The 15,786-nt window shown below is 53.7% G+C and overlaps 8 protein-coding genes across 8 annotated transcripts; 4 read left to right on the top strand and 4 right to left on the bottom strand.

Moving 5' to 3' along the window:
• Nucleotides 1-200: 200 nt before the first annotated feature.
• Nucleotides 201-1,988, bottom strand: J4E92_008801 (uncharacterized protein; the record flags this gene model as incomplete). Its single annotated transcript, XM_051500152.1, has 1 exon — nt 201-1,988. The coding sequence occupies one exon, from the start codon at nt 1,986-1,988 to the stop codon at nt 201-203; it is 1,788 nt and encodes a 595-aa protein (XP_051349540.1).
• A 782-nt stretch (nt 1,989-2,770) lies between these two features.
• Nucleotides 2,771-3,808, top strand: J4E92_008802 (uncharacterized protein; the record flags this gene model as incomplete). The annotated part of the gene is made up of 3 exons (XM_051500153.1): nt 2,771-3,157; nt 3,239-3,727; nt 3,776-3,808. The coding sequence occupies 3 exons, from the start codon at nt 2,771-2,773 to the stop codon at nt 3,806-3,808; spliced, it is 909 nt and encodes a 302-aa protein (XP_051349541.1).
• A 478-nt stretch (nt 3,809-4,286) lies between these two features.
• J4E92_008803 (uncharacterized protein) lies at nt 4,287-4,749 on the top strand (the record flags this gene model as incomplete). The annotated part of the gene is made up of 2 exons (XM_051500154.1): nt 4,287-4,398; nt 4,454-4,749. The coding sequence occupies 2 exons, from the start codon at nt 4,287-4,289 to the stop codon at nt 4,747-4,749; spliced, it is 408 nt and encodes a 135-aa protein (XP_051349542.1).
• A 395-nt stretch (nt 4,750-5,144) lies between these two features.
• On the top strand, nt 5,145-5,798 carry J4E92_008804 (uncharacterized protein; the record flags this gene model as incomplete). The annotated part of the gene is made up of 2 exons (XM_051500155.1): nt 5,145-5,493; nt 5,545-5,798. 2 exons carry the CDS (start codon nt 5,145-5,147, stop codon nt 5,796-5,798), a joined length of 603 nt encoding a protein of 200 aa, XP_051349543.1.
• A 423-nt stretch (nt 5,799-6,221) lies between these two features.
• On the bottom strand, nt 6,222-7,154 carry J4E92_008805 (uncharacterized protein; the record flags this gene model as incomplete). The annotated part of the gene is made up of 1 exon (XM_051500156.1): nt 6,222-7,154. The coding sequence occupies one exon, from the start codon at nt 7,152-7,154 to the stop codon at nt 6,222-6,224; it is 933 nt and encodes a 310-aa protein (XP_051349544.1).
• A 749-nt stretch (nt 7,155-7,903) lies between these two features.
• Nucleotides 7,904-9,160, top strand: CPC2 (cross-pathway control WD-repeat protein cpc2; the record flags this gene model as incomplete). The annotated part of the gene is made up of 4 exons (XM_051500157.1): nt 7,904-7,983; nt 8,042-8,168; nt 8,242-8,559; nt 8,735-9,160. The coding sequence occupies 4 exons, from the start codon at nt 7,904-7,906 to the stop codon at nt 9,158-9,160; spliced, it is 951 nt and encodes a 316-aa protein (XP_051349545.1).
• Nucleotides 9,161-9,515: 355 nt separating this feature from the next.
• On the bottom strand, nt 9,516-10,585 carry J4E92_008807 (putative secondary metabolism biosynthetic enzyme; the record flags this gene model as incomplete). Its single annotated transcript, XM_051500158.1, has 2 exons — nt 9,516-10,254; nt 10,479-10,585. The coding sequence occupies 2 exons, from the start codon at nt 10,583-10,585 to the stop codon at nt 9,516-9,518; spliced, it is 846 nt and encodes a 281-aa protein (XP_051349546.1).
• A 3,107-nt stretch (nt 10,586-13,692) lies between these two features.
• On the bottom strand, nt 13,693-15,751 carry J4E92_008808 (uncharacterized protein; the record flags this gene model as incomplete). Its single annotated transcript, XM_051500159.1, has 2 exons — nt 13,693-15,526; nt 15,585-15,751. 2 exons carry the CDS (start codon nt 15,749-15,751, stop codon nt 13,693-13,695), a joined length of 2,001 nt encoding a protein of 666 aa, XP_051349547.1.
• Between the last annotated feature and the right edge of the window lie 35 nt (nt 15,752-15,786).

Raw genomic sequence — 15,786 nt, forward strand, 5'->3', positions numbered from 1 at the left:
CAAGAGCCCACGTTGTAAATCTGAACGCTATGAATGATGTTGCCAACGCCTGTGAACTCGGAAACACAGCACCTGATCATGAAATCATTAACACACAAAAAGGAAAAACCTTAAGCCAAACTTACTCGTACACATGTTCGCAAGACAACATAGTCTGCTAAACCGCACTGACCACACCAGCAAGGTAGACCTCGCACCAATCAATTGTGTCGCACGTCGTTCGAATCGGGCAACTCCTGAGCTACAGGAGCCGTGTACATCTCCTGGGTACCCGAATAGAACTCGTTGTTCTTTTTCTCTGGCTGACCATATGGAGCTGGCATTGGTGATAGCGCCGACATTGGTGACATCGGCGAGCCATATGCGTGTTGTTGCGGTGTGGGAAGACCATCATCCGGAACGACCTTGCGACTGTGTTTGCGTCGGAAACATAGGAAGAGGACAATAGCGATGATAGCTATACCGCCAAGTGCAGTGCCGATGCCGATACCTGCTTTGGCAGCCGTTGAAAGTCCTTGCTCAGATCGTATCTTACTTCCTGATGTGCTCACATCGGTGTCGTTGGGTGAATTCGGCTTCACGCTCTCAACGACACTCCAGTGTCCAGCCCAGCTCTGGTTGAAGTAGTTCGTCTTCTCGCTATCCCAGTAGTCTAGAGTCGTCGCCCCGTCGGCAATGTCCGTGAGCTGATCACCTAGGCCCTGACCGTTGAAGCCTGGCCCAGGAGCTTGACCAAGCCATGTTATCTGCGAAGCCCAGTTACGGCCGACGTACGCTGCTTGGAGGAACGCACGGCCTAGTCTATAGCGGTCATCCTCATTTGTAGGCGTATACGAGTGGCAGGGGAAGTAGGGTGTTGGCTTCTCGACAATAGGTGTGTCAAGCGTGAGGTTGAGTAGTGCGAAGGGGACTTTGATCGTGACGTTGAGGCTAGCTCCAGAGCCAGGAGGGAAGGTAAAGCTGAGGTATGCGGGAGAGGTGACGATCTTGGTGTAGTTTGGGTCGTCCGTCTTCCAGAGAAAGTATTTCGTCGTCGGATCGTACTTGATCGGAAGTACTTTGGCGAGGCCTTCGCATGTGTTGTCCGGTAGTGAGAGGTACGGATTACGAGGATCGATGATGACTTGTTGGGCCTTGCCTGTCTCGCCAGTGTCGGCGACGAGCAGATTACTAATGTTGTCCACTTCGAAGGGTGATTCGCCATACTCAACCCCGATGCCAATGTCAAGGAGGTCGACTTTATCCTGGTCCCGAAATGACGTTGGCGGACCTATAACGCGACCTTTGTTGTAGCCACCGAAGACCAACGAGCCAGGGTAGTCGAACGCCGCGGATCCAATATGTAGTAGATATGAGTATGAACCGATGATGCCATCTTTGTATAGCTTTCCGTTGTAAACGTTGAGCGAGACATCGTGTCCCGCCACACTGTCGCTCACCGAGAAGGTTTGCACTTGCTCTGCAGCCCCAAGGCCTAGGTAGCCGAGCCTCATCCCTGAAACCTTGCCGTCGAATGCCGTGATATTGCCCGAATTTGTATGCATGATTGAGGCGTTCCAGACAGTCGCGCCGCCAATGGTCAATGCTCGGTCCGTGTAGTTCGCGGGGCCTGCTACTAGGCCGAATGATGGGAACTTGACAGTAGGATGCCAACCATTCGCTGGTATGAAGCTTGTTGCACCGGCTTCGGGGTCCCACGTTCCTCCTTCCCCACAGGCACTGTCCGGGAAAGGATCGCAAGCGGATCGGCTAAAGACGAAACTCTCAAACGTCCCTCCCGGATAGACGTCGGCGTCGGCATGGTTCTGACCTCCTATCTTCAGATTGGTGTCGTTGCCTCCGAACGTTACTCGCACGGCCTGCCATGGCCCATCGGGACCATATTTCCTGTCACTCCATGGTACGTCGAGGTGGCGCTGCGCAGCCGAACAAAGTATGAAGAAGACCAAGAAGTTGAATCCGAGCTGGATGAAAGATCGTTGAGGCATCGGATAACCTATGAGCATACTATCAAGAGCCGTGTGGTAACTTTGACAAGACGCTTTACGATCAAACTAGCCTGCTATACATAGTGAGAGCGGCCCGGTATGTAGAGGTTACCCCACCCGTGGGTGACACGAGTGTTCCGATCCATGTAGGTTGGAACGGATAACGACCTACATGGCGTTTCGAATGAAGTCACAGGCGGGGCCCGAGGTTTGCACGATTGGTCAATGACGCTGTTCTCGGTGCATACATCGGTCCTGAAGTGCTATAACATTAGCATTGTGCCTCGCACAAGACGTACTCCGCCGACAATGTAACCTTCTTGTTGTCGTCATGCGGTCATTCCCCGAAAGCATGTAGTCAGCCTTCGTCTTGGAGTGTGCCTTGCTGCAGGTAATCTCGTCCGCAGTGTCTTCTCGAGGGAGTGAGAAGTGGCCACGACTTACATTTGCAAGCATCCAGCGACGCTCCATGCCACGCACTCTCAGTTCTTGTGTTTACTTCGCAACGCTCAAGGATCGTCTGTACGTTAGGCATGTCTTCAAACTCTTCCGCTCTGCCCTCCTTTTCATGCCATGGTCGAGGGGCGCATATACCACTTTCCGTGCGTCTCCATTATGCGCTTTCGGCACGTAAGCTGCGTCTTGTTTTCATGGCAGGAGGCCTTCTCCTGCTCGCGGGTGTCTTAGTAAGGTACGATGAGCATGTTGCTCGACTTCCAACCCAATTCCGACAATTCACCAAACACAACCCTCCTTCCATAACAGAGTCATTGCAGTGCTCGATGCCAATCACAGACGAGAGCATCGTCTGGTCAGACTTCGCATACGTACAGTATGTAACAAACTCGAACTACCTCTGCAACTCTCTCATGATCTTTGAGGCGCTCAGACGACAAGGGACGAGAGCCGACCTTCTTATGCTGTATCCACAGAAGTGGAAGGTGCCCAAAGGCGTGCTCGATGCTGACGCACCTCCAACCGACTATGAAGGCAAGCTACTTGCTCAAGCTCGGGACCAGTATCACGCAAAGCTGAGCCCTATCCAAGTAAGGACGTATGTCAATGAGAAGGATGCGACATGGCAAGACAGCTACACGAAACTGTTAGCGTGGAATCAGACACAATACAAGCGCGTCATATCCTTAGACTCGGACGCGACGCTCTTGAATGTACGTGCCTATCCCCGTCGACGAGCGAAACTGTCGCTTGCTGCAATGACCGGTGTTGACGATCAGTAGCATATGGACGAGCTTTTCCTCCTTCCCACGGCTCCGGTTGCCATGCCTCGCGCATACTGGCTTGAACAATTCTTCCTATCGTCCCAACTCATAGTCATCGAGCCATCGGAGGATAGCTGGCAGCGGGTGCAAAGCGCAATGGAACACCACGAGGGCCACGACTACGATATGGACATCTTGAACAAGGTGTTCGGTGCCTCAACTCTAGTGATACCGCATCGTAGATACGATCTTTTGACCGGTGAATTTCGCCACCAGATTGATCAGCATGAGGCCTACCTCGGTTCGCCGACGGAAATATGGAACGCAAGGGATGCGGTGAAAGAAGCCAAGTTCGTCCACTTTTCAGACTGGCCGCTGCCAAAACCGTGGTTGAACGCGACAGAGGATCAGGTCGCAAGACAACAACCGTCATGCAGATCGTTATCAGAAGGCGAGTCGGATTGTACAGACCGAGACGTGTGGTTGGAGCTTCGCAGAGACTTCTCGGAGCGACGTCTAGTATGTCATTTCCTGTCTTCTTCAACGTGCAGTACTGACAGCTCGCAGCGGGTGTGTGGAAAGGCTTACGACAACATTTAGTTACCATGTGAGATGCGCGATGCATCGTGCATATGACACCATATGTCGGGAAAGTTGTTGATGTAGTTGGTGCCACCTCCTAGTCCATGGGGCAAGTCGAGTTGTCGTGAAAGACGTCTATCTAGTTGTCGTGCCAGCAGCCCAGGGCTCCATCGTTGCGCAATTTATCGACCCAATTAGATGGAACAACGTATGTCAAGCCAAGTCCTCATATTGTAAATCGTCCGTATCATGCGTGGCGGAGTGGTGTTGTCGATGGCGCAGTACAACGGTGATATAGCGGAGCAGCGGAGAAGGAGCCGTGGGACCACCCAAGCAGCTAACGATAGCTCCCTGCGAGCTTGGTCAGCAGGACTGTATAGGATTAGTATATGCGTCATATGCCAATGTTGGTACCTATAAATGCTGCGGTACCGCAATGTTACGATACGTACGGAATCTCCAGATATTGAATCTACACACCCGTAGCCGCAAGAACATGTCGCATCTCCAGTATTACGCCTACCCCGGAAAGGGCGAGTCGGCCAGAGAAAACACCAGATACAGCCAGTCTGTTCGTATCGGCGACCGCATTGAATGTGCAGGCCAAGGTAGTTTATACCCATGACTTCCTTGAGCTCCACAAACTGATGACTGCGCCTGTAGGTGGATGGGATCCCATGACCAGACTCATACCCGCAGACATCGACGCACAGATTGACCAAGCTTTCCAGAACGTGGAACTCGCTCTGAAGACCGCTGGTGGGAAGGGTTGGTCGCAAGTGTTCCGCGTAAACTCTTACCACATTCCTATGGACAACGAGGCCCTGGGGGCTATGGTGCGGAATTTCAAGAAGTGGATGCCGGATCATCAGCCTATCTGGACGTGTGTTGGCGTTGTCAAACTAGGCGAGGATGCTATGAGGGTGGAGATTGAGGTTTCGGCTCATGATCCTAAATAAAGGACGGTGATGGAAGGATCGACGAGAGCATGTTGCACGCGTCCCTTAGGGAGCCGTGGATGGATTCAAAAGGACGATGTTTGTAGCCTATATGGGTGGAGGGCGATCTCTCACATGAGCGTTGGGTTTATGTAAAGAGCCCAATTCGAATTGCGATTAGTTTGCATCGATCCGAGATGGCGTGGGTAGTGATGCGTGATGTGGAAGGTGCGGACTCAGGACGGAACACGTGAAAGGGCGATGAGGCTTGCCAAGACCATCGGCGCAACCATCGCCGACGGGATTCTTCCAGTTCTAGCTCTTGCGACGCGCTCCGGACTCCACGCGCAACTTCGTTACCAACTCCATCAATCCCAATATCCCTTCTCTGCGCCCAGACGAACACTTAATACACGATGCCGAAGTTCTTCTGCGACTACTGCGATGTCTACCTCACCCACGACAGTATGAGCGTGCGGAAGGCGCACAACAACGGCCGCAACCACCTCCGCAACGTCCAGGCCTACTACGAGCAGATATCGAGCGACCAGACACAGCAAGTCATCAATAGTATTACCGACGCATACAACACAGAAGGACAAGCCAACCCGCTGTTCCAACAGAACCTGGCTGGTGGCTTCCCTGGAGGACCTATGGGCGGGATGCCCCCAATGGGAATGCCTCCGATGGGTATGCCTGGATTCCCGCCGCCAGGAATGCCACCCATGGGTGGAATGCCTCCAAATTTCATGGGCCGTGGAGGTCGTAAGTTGCCGCATAAATACTATACATGATCCCATACTGACAACGCGACAGCTCCAATGCCACCCAACGGAATGCCACCCTTCCCTCCGCCAAACGGTATGCCCCCGGGCCCTGGCGGTATGCCGCCCTTCCCACCACCCCACATGGGAGGCGGCCCACCCCAAGGAATGCCGCCCTTCCCATTCCCACCACCAGGACAGGCAGGCTCACCCCCTGGAGGAATGCCTTATCCACCCCCAGGCGGTATGGGAATGCCACCTGGCGGACCTCCTGGCAGATACCCTCCTGGACCACCGGGACGTTAGGAGCGATCTGGTGCACATGGAGGAATGATACCTGCCTTTGGTCACGACAACTACGCAGCTGAGGCCCTTGAGGCGGGAATGAAGAGAAAGAGGCAGAACGATGAAGATATACCCGGAGTTTCCATGAGGGGTGGTGGACGAGAAGGAGGTGGAGCAGCTACCGGCGCAAATGCTATAGTCCCGACACGGATTAAGAGGGTATAGCGCAGGCTGAGACCATACGCTAGGGGAAGCGAGAGCAAGACGGCTGTGAAGGCACATGGGAACAAGTACGTCCCATCCCCAGGCTGTCGCGATGCTTTCGGCTCACGCTCATGTAGTATTACTTGTCAAAGAGTTCATCAGTAATTATACGTAATGCGGTTTACGAAATCTATATCGAAACTCACAACACGCTCGTTACTTTCGGTTACCGACAACCTTCTATCTACTGAACAGACTTCTAGCAAACGTTTCAACATCCATCATGTCCATGCTCAGCGCCTTATTCACCGTCCTGTCCATTTCCCACCACACGCCATCCCTGGCAAATACCAGTCTGTACTTATTGATACCATCTTCTGGCGCCAAGTCAAGCTCCTTCTTCAAATGCTCAATACTCCACGCCTCCTGCCCAACCTGCTTCCCGCTCACCCGCTTGACAATCTCAGCCAGCTGCCTGTAACTAATCGTATCACCCGCAATATACAATACACGGTCCCTGGCTTCCACATCCCCCGCTATAATCCTCGCCAACACCCGTCCAATATCATTCACATCCGTAACAGTAACTTTGTGATCCCAGTCCCTCAGACACCTTACCACCACTTTCCCTTCCTCCTCTTTACTCCGATCCACGATACCCCAGAACTGCTCGAAAAGGAACGACATGAAAATCCCAGTACTAACGACCGTCCACTTGACATTACTCTCCTCAGCCTTCCGCCGCAACAAATTCCTCACATCGCGCTGCGCACCGAACAACGGCATCATACCTTCCCCATCACCAATGACGTCGTAATCAACCCCCCACTGCCAGGGAAAGAACCATAATTTCCCTTTCCCCTGCTCTTTTCTGATCTTGCCGGCCGACAGGGCTTCCTCGGCGAGTTTGAGGACGCTGCAGGGGTCGGCGCCGAAGCCTGTGGCGGAGATGAGGATGTTGTATGCGGAGAATATTTGTGCGAGGTCAGGAGAGGGTGAAGAGAGGTCGATAGGTGTGAGGGAGATGTTGGGGGATTGGAGGTGAGTGTATTTGGATGGGGAGCGGATGCCGATGGTGATGTGAGTGTTGGGGAGGGCGGAGAGGTGAGGGAGGAAGGCTGTGCCTAGTTCGCCGGCGCCGAGGAGGAGGATCCGGGTTGGAGGGGCTGTCATTTTGGAGGAATGTTCGATGGTGTGGTTGGTGGGTATTATGGGATGGATGTTATCTTAATGGAAGCAAGTGGAGGATTGTACGTCAGGTAGAGCCTTCTTCTTATATTTGCGTGAGTATGAGTTATCGCATTAGATCAAGAACAAGATCAGGTCATCATCTATCACATGCGAGGTATGCTTTTCTATGCTTGTGTATATGTTTCTATGGTGGGGAAGTAGCGCGGAGATAAGACTTGGAAGACCGGAGTTAGTCGGCTTTGGATGGAAGTCAAGTCAAGGAAGGAACGAGTAGAGATGCGTTGCCCAGCCTAAACTATGCGCTGGTGTAATCTTTTCAAGAACAAGTCGACGCGAGTATCTAAATAATGCAGGCGATAGCATGAACGTGTTGCAGAGGTGAGATTCGGGCACGTATATTGACTACCCCTCATACTTGACTTTGGAGTGAGTTGCTGAGAATGAGATATCGCGTGGACTGGCGTCGTAGGCTGAGCTACTACTCATCAGGGCTGCACTCACTACAGGTACTTTTTTAGTGGCTTGACAGTGTCACGTCCAAGTGAGGTCGAATGTCGAGTAAGGGCATCAGTGCTGATGGTCCACGCTAATCCCAAACAGCGCTAGTGGTTCGCCTATCAACCTTGGAATTTTGAAGCCTCCAGCCTTTGTGCGCAGTGCTCTTCGACGAACAACTATTAACACCCGAGTGCGCCTACGTCCATCCCAAGCAGAAGCCACTCATCGCAATCATGGCCGAGCAACTCGTACTCCGTGGCACCCTCGAGGGCCACTCCGGCTGGGTCACCTCCCTGGCGACCTCCCTGGAGAAGTGCGTATACGCGGGAAGAGGGAAAATGCACGAATGCGCAATACTGACACGCGATTAGCCCCAACATGCTCCTGTCCGGATCGCGCGACAAGACTCTGATCATCTGGAACCTGACCCGCGACGAGACCTCCTACGGCTACCCCAAGAGGAGTCTGCACGGTCACTCCCACATTGTCTCCGACTGTGTACGTTCACCACAAAATTGGGCAATTGGCTAGCTAGGAAGCGACGACGGCTGAGCTGACAATTGCTGCACAGGTCATCTCCTCTGACGGCGCCTACGCTCTTTCCTCATCGTGGGACAAGACCCTCCGCCTCTGGGAGCTCTCCACCGGTGTCACCACCCGCCGCTTCGTCGGCCACACCAACGACGTTCTCTCCGTCTCCTTCTCCGCCGACAACCGCCAGATCGTCTCCGGATCGCGCGACCGAACCATCAAGCTCTGGAACACCCTCGGTGACTGCAAGTACACCATCACCGACAAGGGCCACACCGAGTGGGTATCGTGCGTCCGCTTCTCCCCCAACCCCCAGAACCCCGTCATCGTCTCTGCTGGTTGGGACAAGCTCGTCAAGGTGCGTACATCCGCGTTTACACCAATTCCTCCGTTTCCTTGTTTATATGATGAATATCTATGTATTTGCTACTTCAGAGCTTCGGCTATGAGACAATTATCACCTAGTACTGATTTACGCTACTCACTCGATCTGCTTCAAGCCACTTCAAATTCGGGAAGCTGACAATATCCAGGTCTGGGAACTCGCTTCCTGCCGCATCCAGACCGACCACATCGGTCACACCGGTTACATCAACACCGTCACCATCTCGCCCGATGGCTCCCTCTGCGCCTCCGGTGGTAAGGACGGAACCACCATGCTGTGGGACCTGAACGAGTCCAAGCACCTCTACTCTCTCTCCGCCGGTGACGAGATCCACGCCCTTGTCTTCTCCCCCAACCGCTACTGGCTGTGCGCTGCCACCGCCTCCAGCATCATCATCTTCGACCTGGAGAAGAAGTCCAAGGTTGACGAGCTCAAGCCTGAGTACATGGAGGTTGGCAAGAAGAGCCGGGAGCCCGAGTGTGTCTCCTTGGCCTGGAGCGCCGACGGCCAGACCCTGTTCGCCGGATACACCGACAACCGTATCCGCTGCTGGGGTGTCATGGCGAGGGGATAAGGTAGTGCATGTTGGGTAGTGCAACGGGGCGTAACGGGAAAATCACGATTCCACATCTTCTGTAGCATGCCATGGGTTATGATTGATGCTCATGCGGGATGGGTTTGGGACTCTTCCGGCATTACCACGTCCAGGCGCTTAGAGTCAATGAAAATTCTCAAGTCCAAAAGTGGTTGCTTGCCATGCGTGGTGGTTTATGTTTTCGTGTGTGGGCTATGGAATGTTAAGGTTGCTCACTGAGACGTACTCCGCGATGAACGAAGTGTGTCTCGCCGCTCGGATGTGGTATGGGATAAAAGTCTTTCATATGATAATCGCATCCCAGGTTCTTTCCAAAACACATGCGATTGCCTTTCTACAGCTTGCTGAACTTAGGGCTCGTCTTCTTCAACCCACTCATCATCGCATCCTTGACATCCGCCGTCTGCAACATAGCCGCATTCCACACAGCCGTGTAGTTCAAGCCCTCACTAATCGGCCTATCCCTGGAGTAGTTGATAATTTCCTTCGTCCCCAGCACCGCCACGGGCGACTTTGACGCAATCAACGTCGCCAACTTGGTCGCCTCCGCAACCGCCTCCTGCTTATCCTTGTACACCTTCGACACAAGCCCATGCTGCAACGCCTCATCTGACCCAAAGATCCTCGCCGACAACGCGATATCCTTGACCCAGGATAGATTGCCCACAGAGTGAGGCAGACGCGATAAAGTGCCAATATCAGCCGCAAGTCCTATATCCACCTCCTTCACACTAAACCTCGTCGTCGTCGTACTCACACGGATATCACACGCTAGACTCATATCCAGCGCTAGACCGAACGACACGCCGTGCAGTACGCAGATAACGGGTTTCTCGCATTTCTCAATGTCGGTGATGCAGGACTGGAATTCTAGGATGTGCCTGCGCAGGGCGTTGGCTTTGCGGGCGCCATCTGAGATGTCGGCTTGCGTGGATAGGGCGCCGTTCTCTGAGGCGGCTTGCACGTCTAGGCCGGCGGTGAAGGCGCGATCGCCGGCGCCGGTTAGGAGGACGGCGCGGACGGAGGGATCGTGGGAGAGTTGGCGGAAGATGGTGGAGAGGTTTAGCCACATGCTGGTAGGGATTAGTTCGGGATTTTGCGTGTGATATGGCGTGGACGCCGAGGATGAACTGAGTATCGATGGTACAACATGCTCAAGGTAAAACCTTTGGCACAGTATCGCAATACCAATGTGTGTCCTTCTCTTTCATTACGACACGTGATACGCGTATACCCTCCAGGGCTGACGCCCTACCTATGCCCGGACCTTCGGGAATACAGAGATGTGTGTACTTACACCTCTTTGAAAGCGTTCAGCTTCTCCGGCCGGTTGATTTCAACATGCGCAACATATTCCGCTGGGAACGAGACATTGAAGAACTCTTTCTGGTATGCTTCCGCCATTGTTGCTTCGTGATCGCGTGGTCTCGCCTGATGCCTATCCCGAGGTTGTGTTTCCTTGCTCTTTCTCTTCCGTTATATGAAGTTGGTAGAGAGCTCTTGCTCGGGAAGTCGAATATCAATGTCAAGCAAAGTGCCGCTACGTCCGTAAGATGAGGAGTGAGATGTCGTCGGCTCCGACGAACTGGGCGGGCGAGTCGGTTGGAGCTTGTGATGATTGAGCCGAGGTAGAACGAATGCAGTTAGCGCGTTACTCGATGCAGAATGCTGGACCTACCGTCGACCACCTTTCGCACTTGCAGCACACAGCAACTCCTATCGCTACAACCCTTACGGAATGATATCCTGGTGGTTTCCAATACCCGGGTATCGTAAGGATCTCTTTGATACATGCACCATACTACGGCGGCCTACTTGTTGTCGCTCGCCAAAGACTCAACGCACTATGAGCAGCCACAAGGCTGAGTCTCCCATGCAGCAGTTGCTTGGCCATTTCCAGCTATTCAGCCTTCAGCCTGATGCGCAGCCAAGATGCGAATTCTTACTTGGATCGTTTGCAGGTTTTTCAAACCCAACGTTAAGATCGGTGCGCATCACGATCCCTCCCATAACAGCCTCCTCGGATACCCGAATCCACTATGGGAGCTTTCGTGTGGTTCTGTTCAGACTGCAACGACGGTCCCATTGCTTCTTGGCATAGTGTATGTGTCACATGTAGCCATAAGAAGTGTGGCTTCTGCAGGGACGAAGAATTTGATGACCGTCATTATAAACGACCTACCACCTACGCTGGAGGGAGTGAAGATTTCACCTCTGAGGCCAATGCTGACAAGGTCGGTTACGAATCAAATCTCAAAGAAGGATCAGCAGAACATAACGAAGACGATCGCGATGTGGCACTGGGTCGGGTGTCGGATTCAGCTCCAGTACTGCATAGCCAGGGCATGTACTTAGGGACCTCCACTGTGGACGATGAAGATAACATGTCAACAACATCGACAACTCTAGGTTCTGTTTTCTCAACAGATACCTTGGCAACTTCAATAACGGCGTTTTCCAAAGAAAGCGGGTTCTCGATCGAAGAGATACAAACTGCAACACGAGTCTTCGTCTCTATCGTACGGGACGATGAGCTACTCGCGCCACTGTACGAGTCTGCTCGTAACGATATCAGGATCGGACCCAACCGACTGCGAAGACATATCCGCGGAGCCTTGAAGTCATTTGCGGAACATCTCAAAGAAGAAGCGAACGACCACCTTGAATTTCTAGCTTGTCGTCTTGTCAACGCAAAGGCACGTCACGCTGCGCGATGTGTCGCGAGTGGAGAAGATATGAGCCACTCGTCACATGCTTCTGGAATTCACTACGGACAGGCAAGCAAGGAGCTTGACGATAGCTCCGAAGAAGAGACAACGGAACGAACAGTCGATGACGCAAACATGGGAGATCTAAGGGCGTTGCGTATCTTCTTGACAGAGAGTGAAGCTTATGCAACACTACAAGAGGATATACACGCTTTCTGCCTGAAGTATTCGACTACGCCGCAGAACACACCGTCTGCTGATAAGCCAAACATACTACATGTTCCCGAAAGCAACATTGGGAATACATGGCATTCTTGGCAGACAGATACAGAGGAGTTGGCGCATAGTCTGCTCTTAGGCTTTGACCAACTACTTGGATTGAAAGCCGCGATGTTTCTCGTACTAGATCTTGTCTTCTTGTTGACAGACAATGTCTTCATTGCCACGGGGTGGCTGGAGCCTCCACTGACAGCAGGCTGGACTCGAATAAGAAGTCAGTCTGTAAGTTCTTACTAATGATGTCCGTAAGATGAAGCCACACTGACCTTCATCATAGAGCTCCGGCAATCGCTTCTTCGACGACTTTATCGAAATTCGGAAAGATGGAATCGCGGAGCTAGTACAGGAGATGCGACGTTCCTTGCTAGACGTGAAAATTACGGCTATATCTAACCGCCCCGGATTCGCAGTCCAGCAATATACTAATCGAGCCTCAGGATGGGTACGCAACATCAGTAGCATATTTTCCGCAGCATTTTCGTGGCACAACAAAAGACCTCCCAGTCTAATACTCCAGTACAACTCTGGTACCATACCTGCTGTTATCCACACTGGTAGTCCGCAGCATCCTCCAGTCACCCTACACCTGATGTCCTGTATTCACCGCGGTAGAGAACACACGGTACTCCTCCAGAAGGAACTTGGAAGTATCGGAACCGATCAAGCACTCTTTCAGTTCCTGAAGCTGCAGATATCTCTACATCGAAACCGACTCCGACGTGCTTTTTCATGCAGATCTGTTCAGGGAGTCTCTTTGACCAAGGTACGTTTATTGAGAGTTTCGCCAACACTGAGGGGAAAGAAAGAAGTTTGACAACGTCCCAGTTGTGGCTCTGCGTCGGAGGTATCGTAGAACTTCGACCGCACCCACACTGTGGCATCACAGAACCGTCGCGCGGTCGATCGCCAGTACCCAATTCATCGTCGTTCCAGTTACAGACACCTTACCTTTGCGAATGTCTTCCTCCTAGTACTAAACTCGAACCATCCATCAACCCAGAGTACCGCTGTAAACTACCGGACCCTCCGGGACACTGGCCGCCAGTAGGGCCAGCAACTCTACTCCGCATGTTGAAGAAGCCAGACATGATTGATCCGACTCAAACGTGGATCTATAATCTCGTCCCAAAACGCCTCATGGGAGAACTTAGCGGAGGCTTCGATCAGCCGAACGAGGGGTGGGGCTTTTACTTCCAAGAAGGCTGGGATTTCGACCTCATCATTACAATCAGCTTTGTGGTCTTCATCTTAGGAAGCCTGCTTTTCGGAGTTTGCTGGTCAGTGTTGGAGCACGATATCCAGGGTGCCTTCGGCGTGAGCGCGTATATGGTGACAGCCTGTGGTCTGTTCGTAGCTTTCGTTGTTAGCAAGACTGGGTAAATAGACGGGCTCATCCGCGCGAAGAATATACAGGAAGTCTAAAATTAATGTATTAGAAACGTACATATCTCGCCGCACGCAGCGCTGACATGCAACACCTATCAAGCCTAAACATATGAAATCCCCCTCTCTTACCATCCCCATCTACCTAGGTCCAAAAGGCCTAGGCCCAATAATCTGCCTCTTCCCCGCGCCAATTCCCCCCAACTTATTCTGATTATCCCCACCCATATATCCATACTGATTGACATCCCAGCTCTGGCCTCCACCCGTGCCGGCATTAGGATCCTTAGCAGCTTCTTGCAGCGCGCGCTGCGACTCTTCCCACTCCTTCTGGCGCTCGCGCTCACGCTCCATTTCGCGCTCGAGGAGGGACTTGCTGGCCCAGCCGGCGGCTTTTGTCTTTGTTTGAGCGGCGGCTCGGCGGGCGTCTTCGCCGCGTTGTTCCGAGGTGGATGTGAGCTCGGGTGGAATGTAGGTTTGGGGTTTGGGTGGAGCTGGCGCAGGGTTGGATGCGAGGTAGCGGTCGGTTCGGCTCTGCTTTGTGTACGCAGCTGGGTCGGGGAGAGGTCGCGTGGTAGGCTCGGGTAGTGGACGCGTAGGGAGAGATGGCGCTGCGGGTTCGGGGAGGGGTCGTGCTGGCTGTCTCTGTGTCTGGTCCCATTGCTTGCGGAGGTACTCGCGATCGTCTGCTTGCGCCCATGAGACGTTGCTGTCTTGTGGCGAGGGAGCGCGGGGTGGAGGCGCTGGTCGGGCTCGACTCTTGGATCGCTCGCGCGTACGACTCTTGGACCGCGATCGCACCTTCTTATCTGATAGGCGTCCTTCACGCTCTGCCTGGTACTGGCGCTCGCGTTCCTTAGCCTCTTCAAGCTGGCGCTCTAGCTCGCGTATGCGGTCGCGCTCGGCGTTGGGCTCTTCGCTACTTCCTCGTCGACTCCGCGGTGACCTGACCTTTTCAGCCTGGTATTCGCTCAGGTACTGCCCCTTCAACCTGGCATCACTTCCAGCGCGCTTTCGTCTTGTCTCGGCATCGATTCTATCCTGTGCCTCGCGCTCTTCGCGTTGGCGTTGCTCCTCCTCCAGCTTCCATTGGCGCTCTTGCTCTTCCCACTCGCGCTTCTGTTGATCCAGTCGCGCCTGCTTGGCTTCTTGCTGTTTGCGTGTCTCCTCTTCCCACTTCTGCTCCTCCTCTATGCGTATGCGCTCTTCTTCGGCTTCGCGTTCGACGCGACGTATGTTCTCGGCCTCCTCAGCTTGCAAACGTAGTCGCTCTTCTTCGGCTGCCCTCTCGCGTCGCAGTCGCTCCTTCTCAGCCAGGTTCGGCACGTGCGGGCCTGCGCTCGTGATTTGCCGCCGGCCACCAAATGAGATGCCCTGATTGCCTTGACTCGCACCGCCCATGTATCCGTACTGATGGATGTTCCATGCCGGTGCCGTGCTACCCTCGTCGACCTTCTTGCTCCAGCTACTGACTCCGCCCGGAGGTGACTTGGGGAGACCGTTGGATGTGTATGATGTGTCTGAGCCTCCAGTGCGTGCGGCACTGAGCGTCGATGCTGTCCGCTCGGCAGGAGGTCGCGCAAGGGGGTTGAATGTGCTCGAGCCGCTAGTGTTGCTGGCGGTGCTAGGTCCTCTGCTGCGTGGGAAGCCGGGAGACGGCAGTGCAGGACTCGCCATGCCGCCAGTTGCCGTCGGGCTCAATGCGCCTGCTCCACCGCGCTTTGGGCCGATGGCGTTGGGAAAGTTGGACGGGTTCTTCGCGTTGGCGACACGGCTGAAAGCGCCGAGACACTGCAGCACCTGAGCTGGATCCTTCGATTCGTAGAGGTCGACGGTGAGGAAGCGATCATGGGCGGGCATGTTCAGCGGCGGCTGCTCACAGGCTCGCAGGAAGTGCGAGATGTTCTCCATCTGTATGAAGGGCATGTTTGACTTCTTGAACCTGACAGGCGTGGGTATGGCGAGGTTGATGAGTCTGGAAAAGTTAGCCATACTGGCCCGGCTACCTGGTAACTCTACGGATATCACTGTACCTGCATAATACGGTCCCGTCCTTGAGCGCATCCAGCAGATCTCCCGCAGGCAGGCGCTCTCCGAGTGTGTCTTCTATCCAGCTGCGGACTTCGTTGGCTGCTTGGGGGGTATATCGGTCCATCCGCAGCCTTCGCATGTCCTGGTCCAGCGACGTTACGGACGCCATGGTGGTTGGTTTGGGCGCAAATCAGGCTTGTTGCG

The sequence above is a fragment of the Alternaria infectoria genome (assembly GCF_024043175.1).
Source record: "Alternaria infectoria strain BMP 0036 chromosome Unknown scaffold_19, whole genome shotgun sequence".
Lineage (NCBI taxonomy): Eukaryota > Fungi > Ascomycota > Dothideomycetes > Pleosporales > Pleosporaceae > Alternaria > Alternaria infectoria.